At 39.0% G+C, this 25000-nt stretch overlaps 1 protein-coding gene across 1 annotated transcript; it reads right to left on the reverse strand.

The window, feature by feature from the left end:
* Positions 1-15755: 15755 nt before the first annotated feature.
* Positions 15756-23248, reverse strand: LOC137626228 (uncharacterized). The gene is made up of 4 exons (XM_068357301.1): positions 23112-23248; positions 17982-19416; positions 16911-17369; positions 15756-16463 (listed from the first exon to the last, which is right to left on the reverse strand). The coding sequence occupies exons 1-4, from the start codon at positions 23246-23248 to the stop codon at positions 15756-15758; spliced, it is 2739 nt and encodes a 912-aa protein (XP_068213402.1).
* Between the last annotated feature and the right edge of the window lie 1752 nt (positions 23249-25000).

Raw genomic sequence — 25000 nt, forward strand, 5'->3', positions numbered from 1 at the left:
TATATATATATATAACGTAGTAGGTTGGCCAGGGCACTAACTGCCTGTTGAGATACTACCGCTGGAGAGTTATGGGGTCCTTTGACTTGACAGACAGTACTACATAGGACCATTCTCTCTGGTTGCTGTTTTTTTCTTTTTGCCTACACAGACACCGAATAGTCTGGCCTATTCTTTACAGATTCTCCTCTGTCCTCATACACCTGACAACACTGAGATTACCAAACTGTTCTTCTTCTCTCAAGGGGTTGTCTACTGCACTCTAATTTCAGTGGCTACTTTCCTCTTAGTAAGGGTAGAAGAGACCCTTCAGCTATGGTAAGCAGCTCTTCTAGGAAAAGGACACTCCAAAATCAAACCATTATTTTCTAGTCTTGGGTAGTGCCATAGCCTCTGTACCATGGCATTCCACTGTCTTGGGTTAGAGTTCTCTTTCCTGAGGGTAGCCTACACTCGGGAACACTGTTGTAACTAATTTCTCTTCGTCTTCTTTTGTTATAGTTTTTAAAGTTTATATAGGAAATATTCATTTAAATGCTGTTACTGTTCCTAAAATATTTTATCTTTCCTTATTTCCTTTCCTAACTGGGCTATTTTCCCTGTTGGAGCCCCTGGGTTTATAGCATCCTGCTTTTCCAACTAGGGTTGTAGCTATATATATATATATATATATATATATATATATATATATATATATATATATATATATATATATATATATATATTGTAAGTAAGCCTTAGGTTTTTATAATGTATTAGCTTACTTAGGTTAGTTTTTAAGTTCCTCTTTCATTTTTGAAGGCTGTAAAGTTCATGGTTAGTTCGCCTTCTTGTTAGAAGGGGTCTCCTCACTCCAGCGGTATTTTTGTATAGTCTTGTTGACTAATCCTCCCTGTTTCTCCCCTCCATATTTTGGCTCTGCTGAGTTGACTTGAGACCGGGTTTCCAAGCTGCGGGCAGTTGGTATCTGCACCCTGATTTGTGAGCCTATTACCTCTGGATTTACAGCAAGTCTCTGAACGAGTATATATATATATATATATATATATATATATATATATATATATATATATATATATATATATATATATATATATATATATATATATCTTCACATCAGCTGGCCGCTACTTCACATCTTTGCCATTTTATTATTGCCTCTGGTGCAGTACTTGCCAGAGGGGCCTCGCTTGGCGACGGTAAGGAGCGTCATTCATTTCTTGTAAAGTATTGACCAAGATTACTGGGATCCGGCGTCCATGATCCTGAATGAGTATGATTACGGCTGTGCTGCAGTGTCAGGTTAATTTCCTGTTGGAGCTCGATAATGGTATTAAGAGTTGCCGTCCGCTGCCCTTATTGAAGTACTTATGGGAGGAGACCTTCATCATCTCATCATCCGTTAGCATGTAAAATTTAGGTTATTCTTTCTTTTAGTTGTTTTCTATTCCTCTCTGGGCCCCCTTTCCTCCTTCAGAGGTTGAATGTGTTGACTGATAATTTGGGTATATGTTTCGTAAGTGGTATTTTTGATTTAATGTTAATGATGAGGCCTAGCTATTATTTTCTGTATTTTATTGAATTGTATTATATATTGGTTTTTATTTCATGTTTTTCTTATCCCCCTTGAGTTATTCTTGTGCTGCATTTACCTGGGCTTGCTTCCACCTTTGTGGCTTGCTGCCTTTTGAACACTTAAGTATTGATTATTTATGGTCCTGTAGACCTAGTGTGTGTTGTGGTCCAATGAGACCATTACAATTGGCGACCTTGCCAGGATCCATCGTATCCTGTGGTGTTCTTGTTGCAGTGCAAGCGTAATTCTTGGGGTGTTGTTATTGTTAGGGGGCATGGTTACACCTCCTCAGTGTTTGGCTGGTTGGCGCTATTGCAAGTGAAATAATTTTGTTATATGCAAAGTGTTGTAATTAATTGCAATCAAAATGTCTGACATGAATGTCGTAGAGTTGCTTGAATGAGATGGATGGCAGGATAGGTTGGCCGATTTAAACAAAGAGGAGTTAGAAAGTGTGGCAGATTTTTTTGAAGTGGAAAGAACGGTAACAATGAAGAAGGGTATACTATTGCTAAAGGTTTATGAGTGCGTTAAGGAGACTAAGACAGGAGCCAAACCCAAGGTTAGGCAAGAAAAGGGATTGTCAGTAGAAATTTTGGATAGACAGATTAGTCTAAAACAAATGGAAATACACCAGCAAAAAATGGTGTTTGAAGAGAGAGAGAGGGAAAGGAAGCATGAGTTAGCTAAGTTGGCTTTGCAATCGCCAGGGTCACCAGGGTTTCCTTCTCGTGTTGAGGTTTCCTCCTCCTTCTCAAATTTAGCTCAGGCTTTGAAATTTGTCCCGAACTTCCTGGAAGATAATGTTGCAGAGTTCTTTATGTCATTCGAAAGAATTGCTAACAGGTTAGAATGGCCTATTGGATTATGGACTACCCTTATCCAGAGTAAATTGATTGGGAAAGCCCAAAAGGTATATGTGGCTTTGGAAGAAGATCTCTCCTCGGATTATGAGAGTGTAAAGGCGATAGTGTTGAAGGCATATGAGCTCGTGCCGGAGGCCTATCGGCAAAGGTTCCGTAATTTGAGTAAAAATGAAAATCAGACTTTCGTAGAATTTGCAAGGAGTAAAGAGCAATATGCTACTGATTGGTTGAAATCTAAAGAGGTGGACAATTTTGATAAGCTAAAGCAGTTGCTGTTGGTTGAAGAGTTTAAAAGGTGTACTCCAGACCGTTTGAAGGTTCATTTGGAGGAGTTGAAACTAGATTCCCTTCAGGAGTTTGCTGTGGCGTCAGATACTATGAAAGAAACTGTATTTAAGGAAAAACCACGTTGGGGTTGTTCTGGGAGATCTGGTAATTTTAATAACCAAAAGAATGTTTCTCAGAATGTTCAGTTAAATAAGGGTTCTCAGAATGTTCAATCAAATAAGGTTTCTCCGAATGGCCAATCAAAGGTGTGTTACTCTCAAAATAACAGACTTCGTGAGTCGGGTGTTTATGATCCACAAAAGCTGAGGCATTTGACGTGTTTTTTTCTGTAACAAGAGGGGTCATACCAAAAGAATGTGTTATGCTTGGAAAAAGGTATATAACAGTAAAGGCAATCCGGTGATGGCGGTTGAGAAAAGTGCTAGTCAGGGTGGGGCTCTGCCCTCTCCGACTCAATGACTAAGAAAGTCAGAGACTGTTAGTTCCTTCGGTGATTTTCTGGCCATGGGTGAAGTCTCGCTGGATGGTGAAGGCCAAGGGAGAAAAGTTAATATTTTACGTGATACCGGAGCCGCGCAATCATTAATTCTTAGAGATTCGGTCCCGAATGATTTTGTGTATGAGAATCGGGAGTTTGTTATTTTGAGTGGTTTTCCGGATACTGTAAAATCTTATCCAATTGGTCTATTTCATCTTAGTTGTCCTTATTTTTCGGTTAATATCCGCTTGGCTATTGTTGATAAATTTCCGATTAAAAAGGTGGATGTGGTTCTCGGAAATGAGATTGTGTATGAAAATAAATATGTGCCAATTGTGATTAGTCCGGATGTGGAAGTAGGGGTAGTCACTCGTGCTAAGGCAAAGACTGTTGACGCTGCAGAGTCAACAGTCGACGTTGATTTGAGTAGTTTAGGACGTAGTGATGTATCTGTAGACAGTAGTAGTAGTGTTAGATTAAAACCCAATTGGACTGTTAAAGAACTTGTTTCGACTCAGAAAAAGGAGTTTGGTAGTCTCCCTATTGAGTCTGGTGAGATAATGAACGTGACAGTTCCTATTTTTAAGGTAATTAATAGCATATTATATAGAATAAGTAGACCAATGCATGCCTCGGGGGAGGATTACGAAATTATACGACAGATTGTGGTTCCTGATGTTACCGTCATGAGTTGATGTCCTTAGCTCACGAGAATGTGATGGCGGGACATTTTGGTATTCACAAAACAATCAATAGGTTATTAAATAATTTCTTTTGGCCCAAGCTGAAAGGTGATGTTAAAATTTTTTTTAATAGTTGCGAGGTTTGTCAGAGAGTCAGCAAACCTAACCTACCTATTCCAAAGGCTCCATTAATACCTATCCCAGTTGTGTCTGAACCTTTTCGGGAAGTGTTAATTGATGTTGTTGGTCCTCTCCCAAAGTCAAAGAGTGGAAATGAGTATATTTTCACTATTATGGATCGTATGGCTCGGTACCACGAGGCAATCCCCTTGCGGTCCATAAGGAGTGAAAAGATTGTAGAGGCATTAATAGGTTTCTTTTCAAAATTTGGTGTCCCGAAGGTAATTCAGTCCGACTGCGGTACTAACTTCACGAGTCGTTATTTTAAGCAGAAAATGACTGAATTGGGCATTAAACATGTAACTTCCTCGCCTTATCATCCAGAGTCACAGGGTGCTTTGGAACGTTTTCACCAAACTATGAAAAGCATGTTAAAGAAATATTGTATTGGGAATGGGGCTGAATGGGATAAAAACCTTCCATTCCTCTTATTCGCTTTCCGCTCTATTCCTGGTCAATCTCTCGGTCTATCTCCTTTTAATTTGATTTTTGGACATTCTGTAAGGGGTCCGCTGGATTTGGTGAGAGAGGCTTGGGAGGGAGATGCCCCTGATTTGAATTTGATTGATTACCTTAATAATTTGAATGCTAAATTAACCAGGGCTTGGTCTTTTGCAGGTAAGAATTTGTTGAAAAGTCAGAAGAAAATGAAATTTTATTTTGACAGAAAGACTGAGACCCGGGACTTCGACGTAGGACAGAAGGTACTGGTTCTGTTACCTATCCCAGGTAATTCTCTCAAAGCTACTTTCCAGGGACCATGGAAGATATTGAAGAAGGTAAATAACGTTAACTTCTTAGTGGAAACCCCCGATAGGAGAAGGCCTCATCAATTGGTACATATAAATATGATGAAAGCTTTCCATGAAAGAGGGAAGGTTAGGCCAATTGCGACTCTTTGTGACGGTAGAAATGACTTGGTCGGTTATAATGCTTCTTTTTCAGATGAGCATAATAATGATTCTTTTTCAGAGGACAGGGACTTGAAAGATAGTGAATGGTTGGCAGGTAATGTCGAGGCTTTAGAAAATTTACCTCAGATGTTGGGTCACTTGGGTAAAGATGAGCAACAATCCTTGAGAAATTTGGTTTTAAAATATAAGGACTTGTTTTCTAATGTGCCCGGCAAGACCACGATCTTGCAGCATGACGTGGACGTAGGGGACGCCACGCCCGTGAAGCAGGCTCCTTATAGGTTGAACCCAAAAAAGAATGAGATTGTTGCTAGAGAGGTTGAGTATATGCTCAAGCATAATTTAATAGAGCCGAGTTGTAGTCCTTGGTCATCTCCGGTTGTGTTGGTGAAGAAATCGGACGGAGACTATCGTCTTTGTTTCGATTATAGGAAGCTTAATGAGGTGACCAAGACTGATAGTTTTCCATTGCCTTGTGTGGAAGATTGCATTCATCGCATGGGTCGTGCTAAATACATTAAAAAATTTGATTTATTAAAGGGATATTGGCAGGTGCCTTTGTCGGAAAGGGCCAGAAGTGTTTCGGCTTTTGTAACCCAACAGGGGTTATTTCAGTGTAAGGTAATGCCCTTTGGGATGAAAAACGCTGCTGCCACCTTTCAGAGACTTATGAATTCGTTGGTTAGTGGTCTAGAGGGGTGTGTGGTGTATATCGATGACTTGGTTATTTTTAGCGACGACTGGCAGTTGCACCTGAAGAGAATTGAGGCCTTATTCAAAGTACTTAGGAAAGCAGGCCTGGTTATTAATTTAAGGAAGATGGATTTTGCAAAAGCAACGGTGGTATATCTTGGACATGAGATAGGAGCAGGTATGGTGGCTCCCAAGGAGGCTAACATTGAGGCCATTCGTAAAGTAGAGGTTCCTAAATGTAGGAAAGATTTGCGAAGGGTATTAGGGATGGTAAGCTATTATCGCAGATTCATTCGCAATTTTTCAGACATTGCGGAACCTCTTACTGCTTTATTGAAGAAAAATGTTAAATTTGTTTGGAGTAAGGAGGCTCAGGATGCATTAGAGAGGATAAAACTGGTCCTTATTAGTCGGCCTTTGTTAACAGCTCCAAATTTTGACGCTCCATTTCAGCTTACCACTGATGCGAGTGATGTGGGGGTTGGTGCTGTATTGAGTCAAGCTGACGAAAATGATATCGTCCACCCGGTGGCGTATTTTTCTAAAAAGCTCACTTTGCCTGAAAGAAAATATTCCACAATCGAGAAGGAGACTTTGGCCTTGATCTTAGCGTTAACTCATTTTAATGTCTATCTCTCCTCCTCAGGTGGGCCCATTAAAGTTTGTACGGACCATAATCCATTAACGTTCTTGAATCGGTACAAGAATAAGAATCAGAGATTGATGCGTTGGAGTATTTTGGTCCAAGAATTCGATCTAGAGTTTAAGCATATCCCAGGTAAAGAGAATATGGTGGCCGATGCATTGTCCCGGCTGGCAGAGTAAGTGCGAACGAGATAATTATAAGGGTTTTTCTTCACCTGTTGGTAAGTTCTCTCACTCGTGGTAACGGTTTGAGTGGTAATAATTATTTGTATATGGTTTCTTTTATTTGGTTGAACAAATTATGTAATGTAACACTCCAATGTTGGATGTAGTATTGACGGTTGATTATGATTTGATATGATAGATGGATGTTGACCAAATGTAAGATTATTGTTCGTTGATGCATGCAACTGTTATTTTATAGGTTAATTATATTTGTTTATAATGAACTGGTGTTATTTTTTTTTTTGGTTGAATTATGATTAAAACTGAGGTTTTATCAAAATTATCTGGTTATGTGTGGTGGTTTAGAAATTTATGAATGATCCTATATTGGACTCCTTATGTTTCAGGTGATGGTATTTATTACCTTAGTTGGGTATGTAAATTAGGTTAAGATTTTTGTGACAAACTGATTTGTTTATACACCCCTTTGTCAGGAGAGTGTGGACTCTAAAGTATTGTTAATAGTGCGTAAAAGAAAAGTGCTGTGTTAGTGCTGTAACATTTTCTGTGTTCAAGACACTTGGGTGAAAGGTTAATGTGCGGGTGCTATGAGGGTTGTGCTGTGAAAAAGTACAGCTAAGGTGTATGATATTTTCGGGACATTAAATCATAATACCTTCGCGGCTTTGAACAATTCACAAGGGAAGAACCTTCTTTCCCTTCACATACCCTACCAGTCTGGTGTGAACAGCAAAATGGTATACTATTTATATTTGACGAAGGATGTCGTGTATATTTAAGGTAGCCTATGAGGCATTAAGAATGTCACCTGTTAGTATAAGTATTTGCAAGTTACCCAGGTAATGAATCCTTTATTTGGACACTATATTTTGTTGGTGATTGGTGTATGACAATTTGGTTTTGTAGTATGTTTTTTTTTTTTTAGTTGCCACTCCCTCTCCTCTTGCAACCTAGGTGATCCCATATGGTGATAATCAATTATTAATACAGGTTGGTATTATGATTTTAGTCCTAGATGAGGGACTTGGTGCAATTATTTGGTGTATGCAATTATTTGGTGTATGGTGTTAGTGATACTTTATATTTGTTAACATTTTTAATCCATTTGTTTGTTGTTTATATTATATTTCAAGTGTGTATATTGTATACTTAATTCCCTTAACTTTTAACTTAAATCTTTGCATTTTTGTCTTAAAATTTGCACTTTTGTCTTGGAAAAAAAAGTTTTTTTTTTTCTCTGGGTGAGGAGGTGTAAGTAAGCCTTAGGTTTTTATAATGTATTAGCTTACTTAGGTTAGTTTTTAAGTTCCTCTTTCATTTTTGAAGGCTGTAAAGTTCATGGTTAGCTCGCCTTCTTGTTAGTAGGGGTCTCCTCACTACAGCGGTATTTTTGTATAGTCTTGTTGACTAATCCTCCCTGTTTCTCCCCTCCATATTTTGGCTCTGATGAGTTGACTTGAGACCGGGTTTCCAAGCTGCAGGCAGTTGGTATCTGCACCCTGATTTGTGAGCCTATTACCTCAGGATTTACAGCAAGTCTCTGAACGAATATATATATATATATATATATATATATATATATATATATATATATATATATATATATATATATATATATATATATATATATATATATATATATATATATATATATGTATATATATATATATATGTATATATATATATATATATATATATATATATATATATATATATATATATATATATATATATATATATATATCTTCACATCAGCTGGCCGTTACTTCACATCTCTGCCATTTTATTATTGCCTCTGGTGCAGTACTTGCCAGAGGGGCCTCGCTTGGCGACGGTAAGGAGTGTCATTCATTTCTTGTAAAGTATTGACCAAGATTACTGGGATCCGGCGTCCATGATCATGAATGAGTATGATTACGGCTGTGCTGCAGTGTCAGGTTAATTTCCTGTTGGAGCTCGATAATGGTATTGAGAGTTGCCGTCCGCTGCCCTTATTGAAGTACTTATGGGAGGAGACCTTCATCATCTCATCATCCGTTAGCATGTAAAATTTAGGTTATTCTTTCTTTTAGTTCATTTCTATTCCTCTCTGGGCCCCCTTTCCTCCTTCAGAGGTTGAATGTGTTGACTGATAATTTGGGTATATGTTTCATAAGTGGTACTTTTTATTTAATGTTAATGATGAGGCCTAGCTATTATTTTCTGTATTTTATTGAATTGTAATATATATTGGTTTTTATTTCATGTTTTTCTTATCCCCCTTGAGTTATTCTTGTGCTGCATTTACCTGGGCTTGCTTCCACCTTTGTGGCTTGATGCCTTTTGAACACCTAAGTATTGATTATTTATGGTCCTGTAGACCTAGTGTGTGTTGTGGTCCAACAAGACCATTACAATATATATGTATATATATATATATATATATATATATATATATATATATATATATATATATATATATATATATATATATATATATATATATATATATATATATATATATATATATATATATATATATATATATATATATTACTCTGGCTACAGAGTAATAGTGTAGAGAAATATGAAAAATATAGAGATAAAAATGTGGAAGTAAAGCCCAAGGTAAGTGAGGCAAAGAGGGCAGCTGACCTGAAGTGGGGTCAGGGAATGGGTCATTCATATGAAGAGAATAAGAAGAAGTTTTGGAAAGAAGTGAAGAGAATAAGGATGGCTGGCTCAAGAATTGAAGAGACAGTGAAAGATTGAAATGGACGGTTGTTAAAAGGGAAGGAGGCAAGGAAAAGGTGGGCGGAATATTTTGAAAGTTTACTGAATGTTGAGGATAATAGGGAGGCAGATATAATTGCTGTTCCAGGTGTTTAGGTGCCGGTGATGGGAGATGAGAATGAGAGAGAGATTACAAGAGAGGAAGTGATGAAAGCACTAGATGAAATGAGAGTAGGTAAAGCATCTGGTATTGATGGTGTGAGAGCTGAGATGTTAAAGGAAGGGGGTGTGACTCTGCTTGGATGGTTGGTGAAATTGTTTAATATGTGGTTTGTGTTGTCAATGGTACCAGTAGATATGGTTAGTGCATGTATTGTATCACTATATAAGGATAAGCGAGATGTGTATGAGTGTTGTAATTCAAGGGGTATTAGTTTGCTGAGTGTAGTTGGAAAAGTGTATAGTAGAGTACTGATTAATACGATTAAGGATAAAACAGAGAATGCAATCTTAGAAGTACAGGGTGATTTTAGAAGAGATACGAGTTGTATGAATCAGATTCTTACAGTTAGGCTGATATGTGGAAATATTTAGCAAAAGGTAAGGAGGTGTATGTTGTGTTTATGGATCTGGAGAAAGCGTATGATAGAGTGGCTAGGGAAGCAATGTGGAATGTGATGAGGTTATATGGAGTTAGTGGAATGTTGTTGCAAGCAACGAAAAGTTTCTACAAAGGTAGTAAAGCATGTGTTTGGATAGGAAAAAAGTGAGCGATTGGTTTCCGGTGAGAGTGGGGCTGAGACAGGGATGTGTGATGTCGCCGTGGCTGTTTAACTTCTATGTTGATGGAGTCGTGAGAGAGGTGAATGCTCGAGTACTTGGACAAGGATTGAAACTGGTAGACAAGAATGACCATGAATGGGAGATAAATCAGTTGTTATTTGCGGATGATACTGTACTGGTTGTAGACGTGTCTTACCTTATTGCCATATTCTATGTTTGGGTTCCCCCAGGTCCCTCAGTGTGAGGCACCTCGTATATCCACCAAGGAGTTGCTAATGCATCTTCCATTCTTGGATGGTCTGGGATGCATCTTAGGTATTTATCGAGCTTATTCTTAAACACATCTACGCTCACTCCTGATATGTTTCTTAGATGAGCTGTCAGCGCATTGAATGGTCACTGCATTATCAATGCTGATGCGTAGTGGATTAATGTCCTGTGTACCTTCATTAGTTTTCCTGGTTTAATTTTTGGCACTATTAATCTACCTCAGCTCCATGATGTTTTCAGTAATTCCTTCTATTTGCTTCCATGCTTGTATTATCATGTAGCGTTCTCTTCTCCTTTCTAGACTGTTTAGTTTTAGAAATTGCAGTCTTTCCCAGTAGTGAAGGTACTTAACTTCTTCTATTCTAGCAGTATAGGACCTTTGTACACTCTCTATTTGTGCAATATCCCTTTGGTAGTGTGGGTACCATATCACATTACAGAACTCGAGTGAACTACGTACATAAGTTTTGTAAAGCATAATCATGTGTTCAGCTTTTTTTGTTTTAAAGTGACTGAATAACATTCCCATGTTTGCTCTACATTTAGCCAACAGTGTTGCTATTTGGTCGTTGCATAACATATTCCTATTTTACATTACACCAAGGTCTTTAAATGCTTCCTTGTTTGTGATTGCCTCGTTATTAGGTCCCTTGTATGCATATACCATTCCTTCTCTGTTTCCATAATTTATTGAATCGAATTTATCGGAGATAAATACCATCCTATTTATCTTCCTATTTTCATCACAAGTAATTTCTCTACTTATTCTTGTGTCATCGGTGAAACTTCTCACTACAGAGTTTTTAACATCACAGTCTATGTCTGAGATCATAATAACAAACAGCAATGCAGCTAATACCGTACCTTGTGGAACGGCAGATATTACCTGATCTTCATCTGATATCTCGTCATTTGCTTCACTATCTGTTTTCTATTTTGCAGGAATTCTTTTACCCATTTTCCTATATTTCCAACAATATTATGCTTTTTCATTTTTTCTCTAATATATTATGGTCTAACTTGTCAAAGGCTTTAGCAAAATCTAGATAGATCACAACTGTGTCTTTTTTATCAATCATATTTTTGTATATGTTTTCATAGTGTGCTATCAGCTGGGTTTGTGTACTTTTTCCGGGCACAAAACCGTGTTGACCTATATTAAACAAACTACTTTTTAACCAAATGATTCATTATTTTCTTTTTTATTACCCTCTCATACACTTTCATAATATGTGATGCTAGACTAACAGGTCTATAATTGCTTGCCTCTAGTCTTGATCCACTTTTGAAAATAGGGGTTATAAAAGCTAATTTATGTTTAACATATATCTCGCTCATATCTACAATTAGTCTTACAAGTATTGCAAGCAGCTTCCCGATAGTGTATGCTGTTTTTTTTTAAACAAAATTGCTGGAACTCAATCTGGTCCGGCTGCCGATCCAGTTTTAATTTCGCTTATAGCCTTGACAATATCTGCTTCATTAATATCTATATCCATTAGATATTCAACATTTTCTTCTCTCATTTCTGTTTCATTATTCTCATTCGCAATTCTTGGTGTGAAATCACTCATATTTTTCTGCTAATATGTTGCATATTTCCTTTTTTTTATTCGTTAACCGTCTTTCAATTCTTAGAGGGTCTATCTCTAATCTTCCTTTATTCATCGTTTTTGCATAGGGGTAAAGTACTTTTTTTTTTTTTTTTTTTTTTTTTTTGAAGTGTCCTTCCTTCTAAGTCCCTTTTTTCATTTTCTTTCGATTGTATAATCTTTTGTTCTGCATTTTCTATCTTAATTTTTATTTCCATCATTTTGCACGCATTTTTTTTTTTTCTTTTGCAAGGTTTTTCCTCCACTTTCTAATTTTCTGAAATATGATCCTTCTGTCTCTTGGTATGCATGTCTGATGTTTACTGTTTTTTACGGTACATACTTTTCAACAATTTTCTCCAGTATTTTGTACAGTATGTCCGTATTTACCTGTATATTATCACTTACGAATGCCTTTTTCCATTCTTTGTTCAGTTCTTCATTTATTTCTGACCATTTTATATTCTTACTATAAAAATTTTATTTTCCATATCCTTACCAACGTTTTGTGGTTTGATTATCTCTGCGATCACTTGCTTTGTAATGGACTATTAATTTTATGACATTGTGGTCTGAAATTCCCGTGTTATACACTATTATTTCTTTATCATAATTGGCCTCATTCACAAATACTAGATCTATGACATTTTCTTTTCTTGTTGGAATGTGGTTTATTTGTTGCATATTTATGTTCTAATAGCATATCTTGAAGCTTTTCAAATTGCCTCTTATCTTCTGCGCTACTATTACTCTTTTTTATATGTATATATAGAACCACTTTCTTCTATCCATTCTTTCCAATCAACGAAAGGAAAGTTAAAATCTACGGATAGGAGTAAATTCCAGTCTTTATGGTTTCTACTTATATCGTCTATTTTTTTCTCTTATTATGTCAAACTCCTTACTATTTGGGGGTCTGTAAACTACAGTATTCACTAGTTTTTCAAATTCAAATTCTACCGCAATCAATTCACATTCTGTGTTGCTGTATTTTTCACAGACTTTTCCTTGATTTATGTCTCTTCCATATATTGCGGTTCCCCCTTGATTCCTATTTGTTCTGTCTAATCTATATGTTTGGAAACCTTTTATCTTGTCATCACTGCCAGTCTCTTGGGAATACCATGTTTCACTTATATTTAATATATCTATTTTATCTATTTGGGTTAGTTTTTCTAAGAAATCTATTTTCCTTTAAGAGTTACTCGTGACTAAACCCTGTGCATTCATCACTATTATGGAAGAGAAGCTTGGCCGATTAGTGACAGAATTTGGAAGGGTGTGTGAGAGAAGGAAGTTGGGAGTTAATGTGGGTAAGAGTAAGGTTATGAGATGTACGAGAAGGGAAGGTGTTGCGAGATTGAATGTCATGTTGAATGGAGAGTTACTTGAGGAGGTGGATCAGTTCAAGTACTTGGGGTCTGTTGTTACAGCAAATGGTGGAGTGGAAGCAGATGTACGTCAGAGAGTCAATGAAGGTTGCAAAGTGTTGGGGGCAGTTAAGGGAGTAGTGAAAAATAGAGGGTTGGGCATGAGTGTAAAGAGAGATCTAAATGAGAAAGTGATTGTACCAATTCTGATATATGGATCGGAGTTGTGGGGAATGAAAGTGATGGAGAGACAGAAATTGAATGTGTTTGACATGAAGTGTTTAAGGAGTATGGCTGGTGTATCTCGAGTAGATAGGGTTAGGAATGAAGTGGTGAGGATGAGAACGGGTGTAAGAAATGAGTTAGCAGCTAGAGTGGATTTGAATGTGTTGAGGTGGTTTGGCCATGTTGAAAGAATGGAAAATGGCTGTCTGCTAAAGAAGGTGATGAATGCAAGAGTCGATGGAAGAAATACAAGAGGAAGGCCAAGGTTTGGGTAGATGGATGGAGTGAAGAAAGCTCTGGGTGATAGGAAGATAAATGTGAGAGAGGCAAGAGAGCGTGCTAGAAATAGGAATGAATGGCGAGCGATTGTGACGCAGTTCCGGTAGGCCCTGCTGTTTCCTCCGGTGCCTTAGATGACCACAGAGGTAGCAACAGTAGGGGATTCAGCGTTGTGAAGCTTCATCTGTTGTGAATAACGGGGGAGGGTGAACTGTGGCACCCTAGCAGTACCAGCTCAACTCGGCTGAGTCCTTTGTCAGGCTGGGAGGAATGTAGAGAGGAGAGGTCCCCTTTTTTGTGTCATCTATTCGATGTCGGCTACCTCCCAAAATTTGGGGGAAGTGCCTCGGTGTATATATGTCACATTCAGGTTCAGTAATTGGCAGGTGTGAAAATAAAATAAGACTATTCTGCTTAATTTCGCTATTCTAGTATAGCTTTTATTAACTCTTCAATATATGTCACAAACCGCAGCATACACTTGTCAATCACGCTCTACTGAGCAAAACTTCTTAAGTAATATAATAGTTCACAGTATGATAATAATAACCCCCTCGCACTTCCAGTCTTAAACTGGGAGAGAGAGAAATCCCTTTATAACACGTGCGTTAGAAGCACCCACTGGTTGTGTCTCTCCCTAAAACAAAGGTTTGGATGTCGCCTCGGCTCGTTTCCAAGGACTCCGCAAAAGCACAAATTCTATAACCATAAATATGTATCCATGAATAACGGGGCGACATCTGTTGTGAAGGACTTAATGTACATATTACAAATTAAAATAAAGAAACTAGCGTTAGCTAGTAACAATAGAACAAGCACACAAGTTTTACTCTCATTATTTTCAGTAAACAACAGTTAACTACTTTAACGTGAAAAACGATAGAATAAGACAGTGCATAAACAATAATTATAACAAACTAAATAAAATGCTTATGATGATATACAAAAATCATTGTACATCAATATAATACAGGGCTGATATATAAATATATATGCAGAAATAAACTGTAGAATAAGACCGTGTATAAACAGTAATTATAACAATAAACAAAAATAAAATGCTTATGATAACACAAAATCCTTCTACATTAATATAATACAAGGCTGATATATAAATATATACGCAGATATATTGATTTGTGACACAGGCCCCCCTTTTAAGTATAAATTTTCAAATTTATACTCCCAACATTACAATTCAATTTATAAAGTTTTAGCCACCATTATCTGTATAGACATCTCATCAAAAAGTCAACCCGCCATTGTGACAAGAATTATCCCACTACCCTGCTTAGAAAATCAGCTCCAACGTTTGAACTACCTTTTATTGCTTCTACTCTGAATCGATGATTTTGCAAGAACATTGCCCATCTCATTATTCTGTCATTTGTAAACTTCGAACTGTTCAAAAATGCCAGTGGTTGATGATCCGTTTGTAACGTGAAGTCAACACCATACAAATACATTTTGAATTTCTGCAGATCCCACACAATAGCCAAACACTCTTTCTCCATAGTGCTGTATCTTTGCTCCCTGTCCAACAGTTTCCGGCTGGCGAAACTCACGGGGAACAAACCATCCTCATATTCCTGAAGTAACACTGCCCCTAGTCCCACGTCCGAAGCATCTGTTCTCAAGATGAATCTTCTGTTTAGGTCTGGAAGGCGCAGGACAGGTTTATTAACCAGTATAGACTTCAGACTGTTGTATGCTTTCTCTTGAGGCTCCTGCCACTGTACAACATTGCTTTTCCCCTTCTTTGTCAGGTCAGATAGCGGAGCAGCAATGGTTGCATAGTTTGGGACATAAGCACGATAAAATCCCGTAAGTCCTAAAAACGATCTTACCTCCTTCTTAGTCTTTGGTTGTGGGGCTGATTGAATTTTACTAATGTTGGTTTCCTGAAGACTCAAAGTGCCTCCCCGGATTTCATGCCCCAGGAATTGCACTGTTTCTGAAGCTAAAATACACTTGCTTGGCCTAACTGTGAGATTTGCATTTCGAATACGCTGAAATCACTCTTGCAAGGTTTCTAAATGCTCAGACCATGACTTTGTGTGTACCAGTAAGTCATCTATATAGCTTTCCACATTATCGAGACCTTTAAGCAGTGTTCGCATACACTTAACGTATGTGGCTCCTGCATTAACCATGCCAAAAGGCATCTTAAGAAATTCATATTGGCCATCAGGAGTAACAAAAGCTGTCTTTGGGACATCTTCTGATCGAACCTTGATCTGCCAGTAGCCCTTGGTGAAATCAATCTTTGTAAAGAAATTGCTTTCTGATAACCTGGCAAAAACATCATCTGCTGTAACCATTGGTTCTGGATCAAATATAGTAATACGATTAAGTTTTCTAAAGTCTATACATACTCTATTTGACCCATCAGATTTCTTTACCATCACCACTGGCGAAGCATAAGGTGATGCAGACTCCTGGATGATACCCATGTCTAGCATATCTTTTATCTCTTTCCTAAGGGACGCTCTGACACCATATGGTACCGGGTATGGCTTACTCCTCACGGGTTCATGCGATGTTAGTTCTATTTTATGCTCACCTTTGTTTGACGTTCCAGGTATGTCCGTAAAGATATCTTCATACTCCCGCACAAGTTCTTTAATTTGACGTTCCTGATGCAGGTCAAGGTTTAAGCCAAACATAATATCCTTTATTGTTTCTGATCCAGAGGTTGGTGCTATCTCCAGTAACTCTTCATCCTCATGGATGTCTATACTTGAGTTGCTAACATTGTCAAACACAGCACACGCTGTATCTAAGATGACATCTTTTGCTCTTTGAAGATACTTCTTCAACATGTTGATATGAAAAGTTCTAACTTTTCCATGAATGTTTATACCATAATCATTCTTGCCCACAATATTCTCTACATTAAACGGGCCCTTCCACTGCATGAGTAGCTTATTGCTGTCCGTAGGGAGTAGAATCAGTACTTGATCGCCTACCTGAAGACTTCGAGGCCTGCATCTCCTATCATAGTAATGTTTGTATCGCCCTTGTGCCAACTTCAGTGCTTCATTTGCTAGTTTCATGGTCTCTTCCATTTTTTCCCTGAGCTCAAAGACATATTGATAGCTACTCTTGACTTCTGGCTCTTCAATGTCTTTTGTCCATAGTTCCCTCAAAATCTGCATTGGCCCTCTTACAGATCTTCCATATAGTATCTCAAAGGGGGAGAATCCTGTCGACTCTTGAGGAACTTCTCTGTAAGCAAACAGCACAGCATTGATATACCGGTGCCACTGATTAGGCTTCTCTTGACATAACTTTTTCAGCATTTGCTTTAGAGTTCCATTGAACTTTTCCACCAATCCATTACACATTGGATGGTATGGAGTAGTTGTAAGTTGTCGCATGCTGAGGAGTCTAGCTACTTCCTTCATGCAGTCAGAGGTAAACTGTGTTCCAAGATCACTTAATATTTCTTCAGGCACCCCTACCCTGCTAAACATATCTACCAAAGCTTCTGCAACTGATTCAGAGTCAATGTTCTTCAAGGGCACTGCATCAGGATACCTACTGGCATGGTCCATCATAGTGAGGATAAACTGGTGTCCCTTCTCAGATGGTGGGTGTATCTTACCAATTATATCCACAGATACCCTCTTGAATGGAGTATCAATGATTGGCAGTTTCTCAAGAGGTACTTTTGTCACCCTACCTTTGCTGATTGTCTTCTGGCAGATGTCACAAGATCTGCAGAACCTCGTTATATCTGCACCCATTCCAGGCCAGTAGAACTCTCTGAGGATCTTCTCCTTTGTCTTCTTAGCACACAGGTGGCCCCCTAAGGTAGATTCATGAGCTAATGTCAGGACTTGTGTTCTCAGTGGTTTAGGAACCATAACTTGGGAGACTGGATTCCCATGGTTGATGTCTGGATGAACAAATGTCCTGTACAATAACAGTTTCCTGGTTTCAAACCGGATTACTTGCCTTCCTTTTCTCTCTTCTTTAGAGGTCCAAAACTTCTTCAGTGTGTCATCTTTCTTCTGTAGTCGACAAACTTCATCCCTATCGACTTCTTTGTACAGGTTACTGCCTGGCACTACCAGTGGAGAGGGTCTCTTACCCTCTCGCATTGCTTGTGCCCTTGTTGCCACTGCACAGGTCTCCTGGTCACAGGTGTCCTGCCACGCTGGGTCAGGGTCTTCAGCTGGTCTTGCACATGGGACGTTTCCAATTAGAAGATCATAGGGGGCGTCAGGAAGACAAACTGCATCCACTTCTCCAATCAGGTATGGAGTGTTGATGTGGATTTTAGCCATTGGAGCTCTCCGGAAGGAGTTGTCAGCAAGCCTGACCAGCACTAAGGTTCCAGTGTAAAGATCAGGATCAACAAACTTTTGTTTGATTACCACACTACTACATCCAGAGTCACGCAACACCTGAACAATGTGGGATCCTACCCGACCTTTTGTCACTGGCATAGAGTCTTCATTGCTTGGAACACAAGCATTCATACAAGGGACTGCAAAACCATTCTCAAGGAAAAGCTTTCCTTCCTTGATGCAAGCATCTATCTTTGCTACATCCATTTCTGGAGGAGGGGCACTGATTGAACAGAAGGACGAGACTTGTGCCACTGGTGTCTGTGCCTCTTCAACACTTTTCTCAACACCCAAATAAGCGGTTTTGATGGTCTTCAATTTCCTGCATTCAGGGAGATCATGACCAAATTTATCACAGAACATATACTTCTTGTCATTTCTATGACCCCTTGACTGATCTGAGAGGTGACACTTCGATGCTATGTGGCCGAGCTGGTTGCATTTGTAGCACCTTACATCTCTAGCTGAAGTCCCTTTGACTTGCTCATTGGGCGCATGCCAAGGATTCTCAAAAGCACTTGGTCCTGTCTGCTTAGGTGGTCGATACACAGGCTTTTTAGCTACCTTGGCCTCCTTATAGAGCTCAGTTCCATGCGCTGTGAGGTACTGCTCTGCTGCCTTTGCCAGGTCATCCAGATTAGCAGGGGCTTTTTCCTTCAAATGAACTTCCAGTGCATTTGAGACAGCATTGATGAACTGTTCCTTGATCACCAGCTGTTGGAGCTCAGCAAAAGTTTCATAAGCACCAGCTTGTTCCATCCACTTCTTGAGGAAGTTCTTGAGCTTGACAATGAACTGTGCAGGGCTCTCTCCTTCTTCTGGGGGCGTGTTCCGGAACTTTTTACGGAATCCTTCCTCAGTAAGGTCGTATCTTCTGAAGAGCGCTTTCTTCAAAATTTCATAGTCCTTTGCATCATCGTCAGAGAGCCGACCATAGACTAGAAGGGCATTCCCTGTCAAAAGAGCACTAAGAGACGAGGCCCACGTTGACCTGTCCCACTTGTGTGTGTTAGCATACCTCTCAAACCTTAACAAGTAGCTGTCAAGCTCATCCTTACCATCCACAAACTCCGGGAGGTTTGGGATTTTTGCTTTAGGAGAGTGGTTATTGATCTCTGTTGGTGCCTTTACATGGTGTCGTGCTGCCTCTAGTTCAAGTTTCTTTATTTCTAGTTCATGTCGTCGCTCCCGCTCCCTCTCTTCTAGTGCATGTCGTCGCTCCCGCTCCCTCTCTTCTAATTCGGCCAAAGCCTTCCCACGCTCGGCGTCATACCTTCTCAGTCTCTCTTCTCTCTCAAGATTCTTTTCTTCTGCTTGAACCCTGTGCTCGGCAAACTCAATGGCCTTCTCGTCGTCCAGTCCGTAGTCCTTTGCCAATGCAAGATATTCTTTGAAGGTTTCCATGACTTCAACTTCCAGCCTTTATATTTTTCACTGTTGCCAATCCTGGGAAGGTCGCCACTTGTCACATTCAGGTTCAGTAATTGGCAGGTGTGAAAATAAAATAAGACTATTCTGCTTAATTTCGCTATTCTAGTATAGCTTTTATTAACTCTTCAATATATGTCACAAACCGCAGCATATACTTGTCAATCACGCTCTACTGAGCAAAACTTCTTAAGTAATATAATAGTTCACAGTATGATAATAATAACCCCCTCGCACTTCCAGTCTTAAACTGGGAGAGAGAGAAATCCCTTTATAACACGTGCGTTAGAAGCACCCACTGGTTGTGTCTCTCCCTAAAACAAAGGTTTGGATGTCGCCTCGGCTCGTTTCCAAGGACTCCGCAAAAGCACAAATTCTATAACCATAAATATGTATCCATGAATAGCGGGGCGACATCTGTTGTGAAGGACTTAATGTACATATTACAAATTAAAATAAAGAAACTAGCGTTAGCTAGTAACAATAGAACAAGCACAAAAGTTTTACTCTCATTATTTTCAGTAAACAACAGTTAACTACTTTAACGTGAAAAACGATAGAATAAGACAGTGCATAAACAATAATTATAACAAACTAAATAAAATGCTCATGATGATATACAAAAATCATTGTACATCAATATAATACAGGGCTGATATATAAATATATATGCAGAAATAAACTGTAGAATAAGACCGTGTATAAACAGTAATTATAACAATAAACAAAAATAAAATGCTTATGATAACACAAAATCCTTCTACATTAATATAATACAAGGCTGATATATAAATATATACGCAGATATATTGATTTGTGACAATATATATATATATATATATATATATATATATATATATATATATATATATATATATATATATATATATATATATATATATATATATATATATATATATATATATATATATATATATATTGTTACGCACCCGTTGTTGTCAGTCCAGCCTTGCTTAAGGAACTCAGGGCAATAACAAAGGAAAAGAATAATGGAAAGGTCGCCAGTCGGCAATAAGAAAAGGAATACCAACAAAATAGATATATTTACAATATTTAAATAAAAATGAATAAAAAGGGGAGCACAGCAGATAAATATATTCTAATTTAAGCCACGAGGTACTTAGCATGGAGTTGGATTGACCGTGAATGATGATTCAGCACAGCAATCACATTCCCTGGAAAGGGAAATAAATTGAATTATCAACCAAACACTTACTTCTACAGGCTGGGAATATGATGAAGTCGTGCGGTTAAAACTTTTAAGCAAATAGAATGAAAGTGCAGAGCTTAGGGATTTAAACACTATACATGGGAATCAACACTGTCACGGTGAATTAATTAAGGTTAGGAGCAAACGGCACATGTGGTTGGGATATAAGGAATAGGATAAAAAGGTTCAGTGGGTAGGATCTTTCTTTAAGGATAAAGCAATTATTGAGGTGTGATAAGGGAATGAGAAGGAAGATTGGGTAAGGAAGCTGAGGATCTCAAAATACAGACACCTTACCTTGATAAAAACGACTCTGTTTCCTCCCTTGTGGAGGATGTGTCCCAGGTCCTGGCTCCATTTAGTCTTGAGAGTGAAAAAAAGGTGATGGTACTCTCACGGCGGTTGATCAGCAAAGAAGGAAACCCGGTTGTTCCTGGTTCGACTTAACCATACTTGGCCCCCAAATGGGTGGGGGGGGGGGAATTGACCGACCGCTGTCTGATTGGTCTTTGGCCTTGGCCTCGTCTCCCGACATCCTTCACATCACGCCTTCCTCCTTTTCCTAGGATCTCGACATCACCAAGTGGTTCATAAAGATGTCTGAAAATGAGACCTCAGGGGAGTAGACTGGTAAAGGATGGTTGGGGAGGGGGGGGGGGGGAGTGAGACTCTGACTAGGGTTCAAAAGATTGTGGCGTCGAGTGGTCCTTGCTGGCTGGGTCTTTTGTTTGGAAAAAGTGGCGTAATGACCGCCAAGAATAACAGCCCCCAATTTTAGCAGAGATTTTGTCCTAAAACAGTACAAGAACTCTGCAAGCAAGGTCTAAAGCCACTAGCCTTAATGACTCCTCCCTCAGCGAGTCTCACTACGATAATGAATTAATTTCTAAGCTGCAACTAGGGTCATAATTTTACTTTATTTTAATAATATATTAACTTTAACTGCCACATAGAAGTAAGCCTGCGGGCTGTGAGGCAACCACAAAAAATGGGAAAATGCTAAGATAGTTAAAGTTAAGTGACCTAGTGCAGTGGGACACATGAAAATTAAAGCAAATTGAGATCACAACATGCAATTGGTACAATAAATCAACAAAAATAAATCAAATGTAACTAATGAGGCCAAAATAACTCCTCAAATTTATCAACCTGGGGAGACACCAAGGCCAATTGACATTTTTTCATACATTCTAGATTAACCTACTGACTATGGCTACGTTATGGACATGGCACTGAGCATTGTGCACTAATGCCAGGAGAGCACATCTTCTCTCTCATTTGAGCTCTTTAGGCGCTTAACCTTCCAGTTGTAGTTCTGGAGGTCTACGCCACACCTCATGAGCCCTTTATTTTTATTACGTAGCTTAATCAAGTAGGTTAGAGGGTTATTTGCTGTTAGGACTGTCAGTGGGAACACATGGTCAGCATGATAGGAACCAAGATGCTTAAGATATAAACCCATGCCTGAGAGCTCATTCTCTTGAGTTTGGAGTTATTCCCATGTCTGGCAGAAATTTACGCTGCCATTTAAGTGAACCCCACAGTTGGGAATTCCTGCTTGTCCTGCCAGTCCCACATGGGCCATGCGTAGTACCGACAAGCAGAGGTTACGGGGAGCAACTACTTGCCGGCACGAGACCTTAACAGGATCGTGAGAACCTCGTGTGATTTTGAGGGGCACCTATTCCTTTACCAGGAACTCATCCTTGGAGTGGTTATCTATTTCCGACTCGTTCAAGTAGGCGGGTGCCCCGTGCTTTACCAATGTCTCATCGAACAGCGGGAATCTGCTGAGCTGCGTCTGGCTACTTAGGGTCTCTGGAATGAGGGGTGCTTTCCCTTTGTCCTCCTCTGAGACCTCAGGCCTGGTGGTAAGCATCATTGCCTTAGCTGGGGAGCACTCTCGGCTACGAGGCTTAGACTCATTGCTGGAGGAGGAAGACTCTTGGGCCTCCTCACTTAACCAAGGTATTTCCCCAAGGTTAATGTCACCTAGCAATTCGTCTTCCCCTGCAGGAAGCATCTTTAAAGTTTTGGCTCCGGCTTGTCAACCTTTGTGCACCTGAGGGGCACTCGCTGTACGTCACTCTGTAGGTCTTGACCCAAGATTGAGTTGCAGCCTTCATATGCGAGATCACTCACTGCCCTTAGTCCGCACTTCTTGCTGAGCTTGGGCATGGTTATCTTGAACTCCACTGTAGGGAGTTCCTTGGGGACCCCTCCATGAACTGGACCTTCCTGCAGTTATCCTGCTGGACTTTGGCAACATTGGGTTGAGGTGGCAAATTATTGATCTTTGCTAATCGGGTGTCTATATCCCGGTCCTTTAATTCATACGCCCTCTCTCTCTTTCATACTGCATCCTTTCTTGCTCTGTTATTCTTTGGGCATTGGCTTCATTCATGAGCTCCCGCACATATCTTCGCAATGCCTCTCCCTCATAGCCTTGTCGTTCTGCCAAATCCACAAATGCACTGATCTCAACAGCAGCCATTTTGCTAAATTCTTGTGGAAACAGCAACCAGAACATACTCAACAGCACAAGGTACGATGTTGACCGTGCAAGAAATTACACGGAGGGGAAAGACGCTCTAGCCTTACGCGAGAGTCTCATGGAAGGAAGGATGAAGATGGAGCTGGGCAAAATGCACAATGGCTGTAAAAAATGCCTCTCGAGAAAGAACTATCACCAAATAGTAAGCCTTGCAAGTAATTGAATAGGAGCCGACCTTGAAAACCAGGGGGCACGACAATGGGTGAGCTAAACTAAAAAAAAAATTGGAATCACAGCGATGAGCAACCCTCTATGCTAGACAACAAAACAATGGAATCACGACTATGGGTAACCCTCAATGCTAGACATAAAAATAATGGAATCACAACTATGGGTGACCCTCTATGCTAGACAAAAGAAAATGGAATCACAACTATGGGTGAACCTCTGTGCTAGCCATAAAAAAATGGAATCACAATTATGGGTGAACCTCTATGCTAGTCATAAAAAAATGGAATCCCAACTATGGGTGAACCTTTATGTTAGTCCTAAGAAAAATAGAATGACAACTATGGGTGAACCTCTATGCTAGTCATAAGAAAAATTGAATCACAACTACGGGTGAACCTCTATGCTAGTCATAAATAAATGGACTCGCCTATGGGTGAACCTCTATGCTATTCACAAGAAAAATGGAATCACAACTATGGGTGAACCTCTATGCCAGTCATGAAAAAATGAAATCTCCACGATGGGTGACCCTCTATGCTAGTGTTAACAAAAAAAAATGGAATCTCCACGATGTGTGACCCTGTATGCTAGTCATAAAAAAAATGGAATCTCCACGATGTGTGACCCTCTATGCTAGTTATAAAAAATGGAATCTCCACGATATGTGACCCTCTATGCTAGTCATAAAAATATGGAATCTCCACGATGTGTGACCCTCTATGCTAGTCAAAAAAAAAAAAAATGGAATCTCCACGATGTGTGACTCTCTATGCTAGTCATGAAAAAATGGAATCTCCACGACGTGTGACCCTCTATGCTAGTCATAGAAAAAAATGGAATCTCCACGATGTGTGACCCTCTATGCTAGTCATTAAAAAATGGAGTCTCAACTATGGATGACCTTCTATGCCAGTCATAAAAAAATGGAATCACAACGATGGGTAACTCTCTATGCTAGTCATGAAAAAATGGAATCACAACAATGGGTGAACCTCTATGCTAGTCATAAAAAAAATGGAATCTCAACTACAAGAGATCCTCTATGCTAGATATAAAAAAAGATGTTTGTAAAAATGTGTGGGTACGTTCTTGCAACACCACCACTTGCAACTCTGTGACTTAAAGCAATGTTTGTATTTATACTCAAAATATAATAAATTAAATAAAACAAACAATATCACTGAGTTCGCTTATTGCTTCGCTAAAAAAAAATTCAACCCCTCTACATATTTTCCCTTTAGTAAAAAATATGAATTTAAGAAATGACACTTCCCCAAAGTTTTATCTAAATGATCGTATACCCTGACTGAAAGAATGAAATTGAATGTGATATCGTAAATCCTTTATCTTTAGGCTAACAATTCTAAAACAATCCTACAAAAATTATCCCTTTCAAATCCTGCACATAAAAATTATCCAACGAAATATTACATAATGAAATTACATACCACTAACCATTAAAAGCAAATCTGAATAACAAGGAATGCAACGTGTTCTTACCGTTACCCTACACATGAATTA

This window comes from Palaemon carinicauda, chromosome 33 (genome assembly GCF_036898095.1).
Source record: "Palaemon carinicauda isolate YSFRI2023 chromosome 33, ASM3689809v2, whole genome shotgun sequence".
In the NCBI taxonomy this organism is placed as follows: domain Eukaryota; kingdom Metazoa; phylum Arthropoda; class Malacostraca; order Decapoda; family Palaemonidae; genus Palaemon; species Palaemon carinicauda.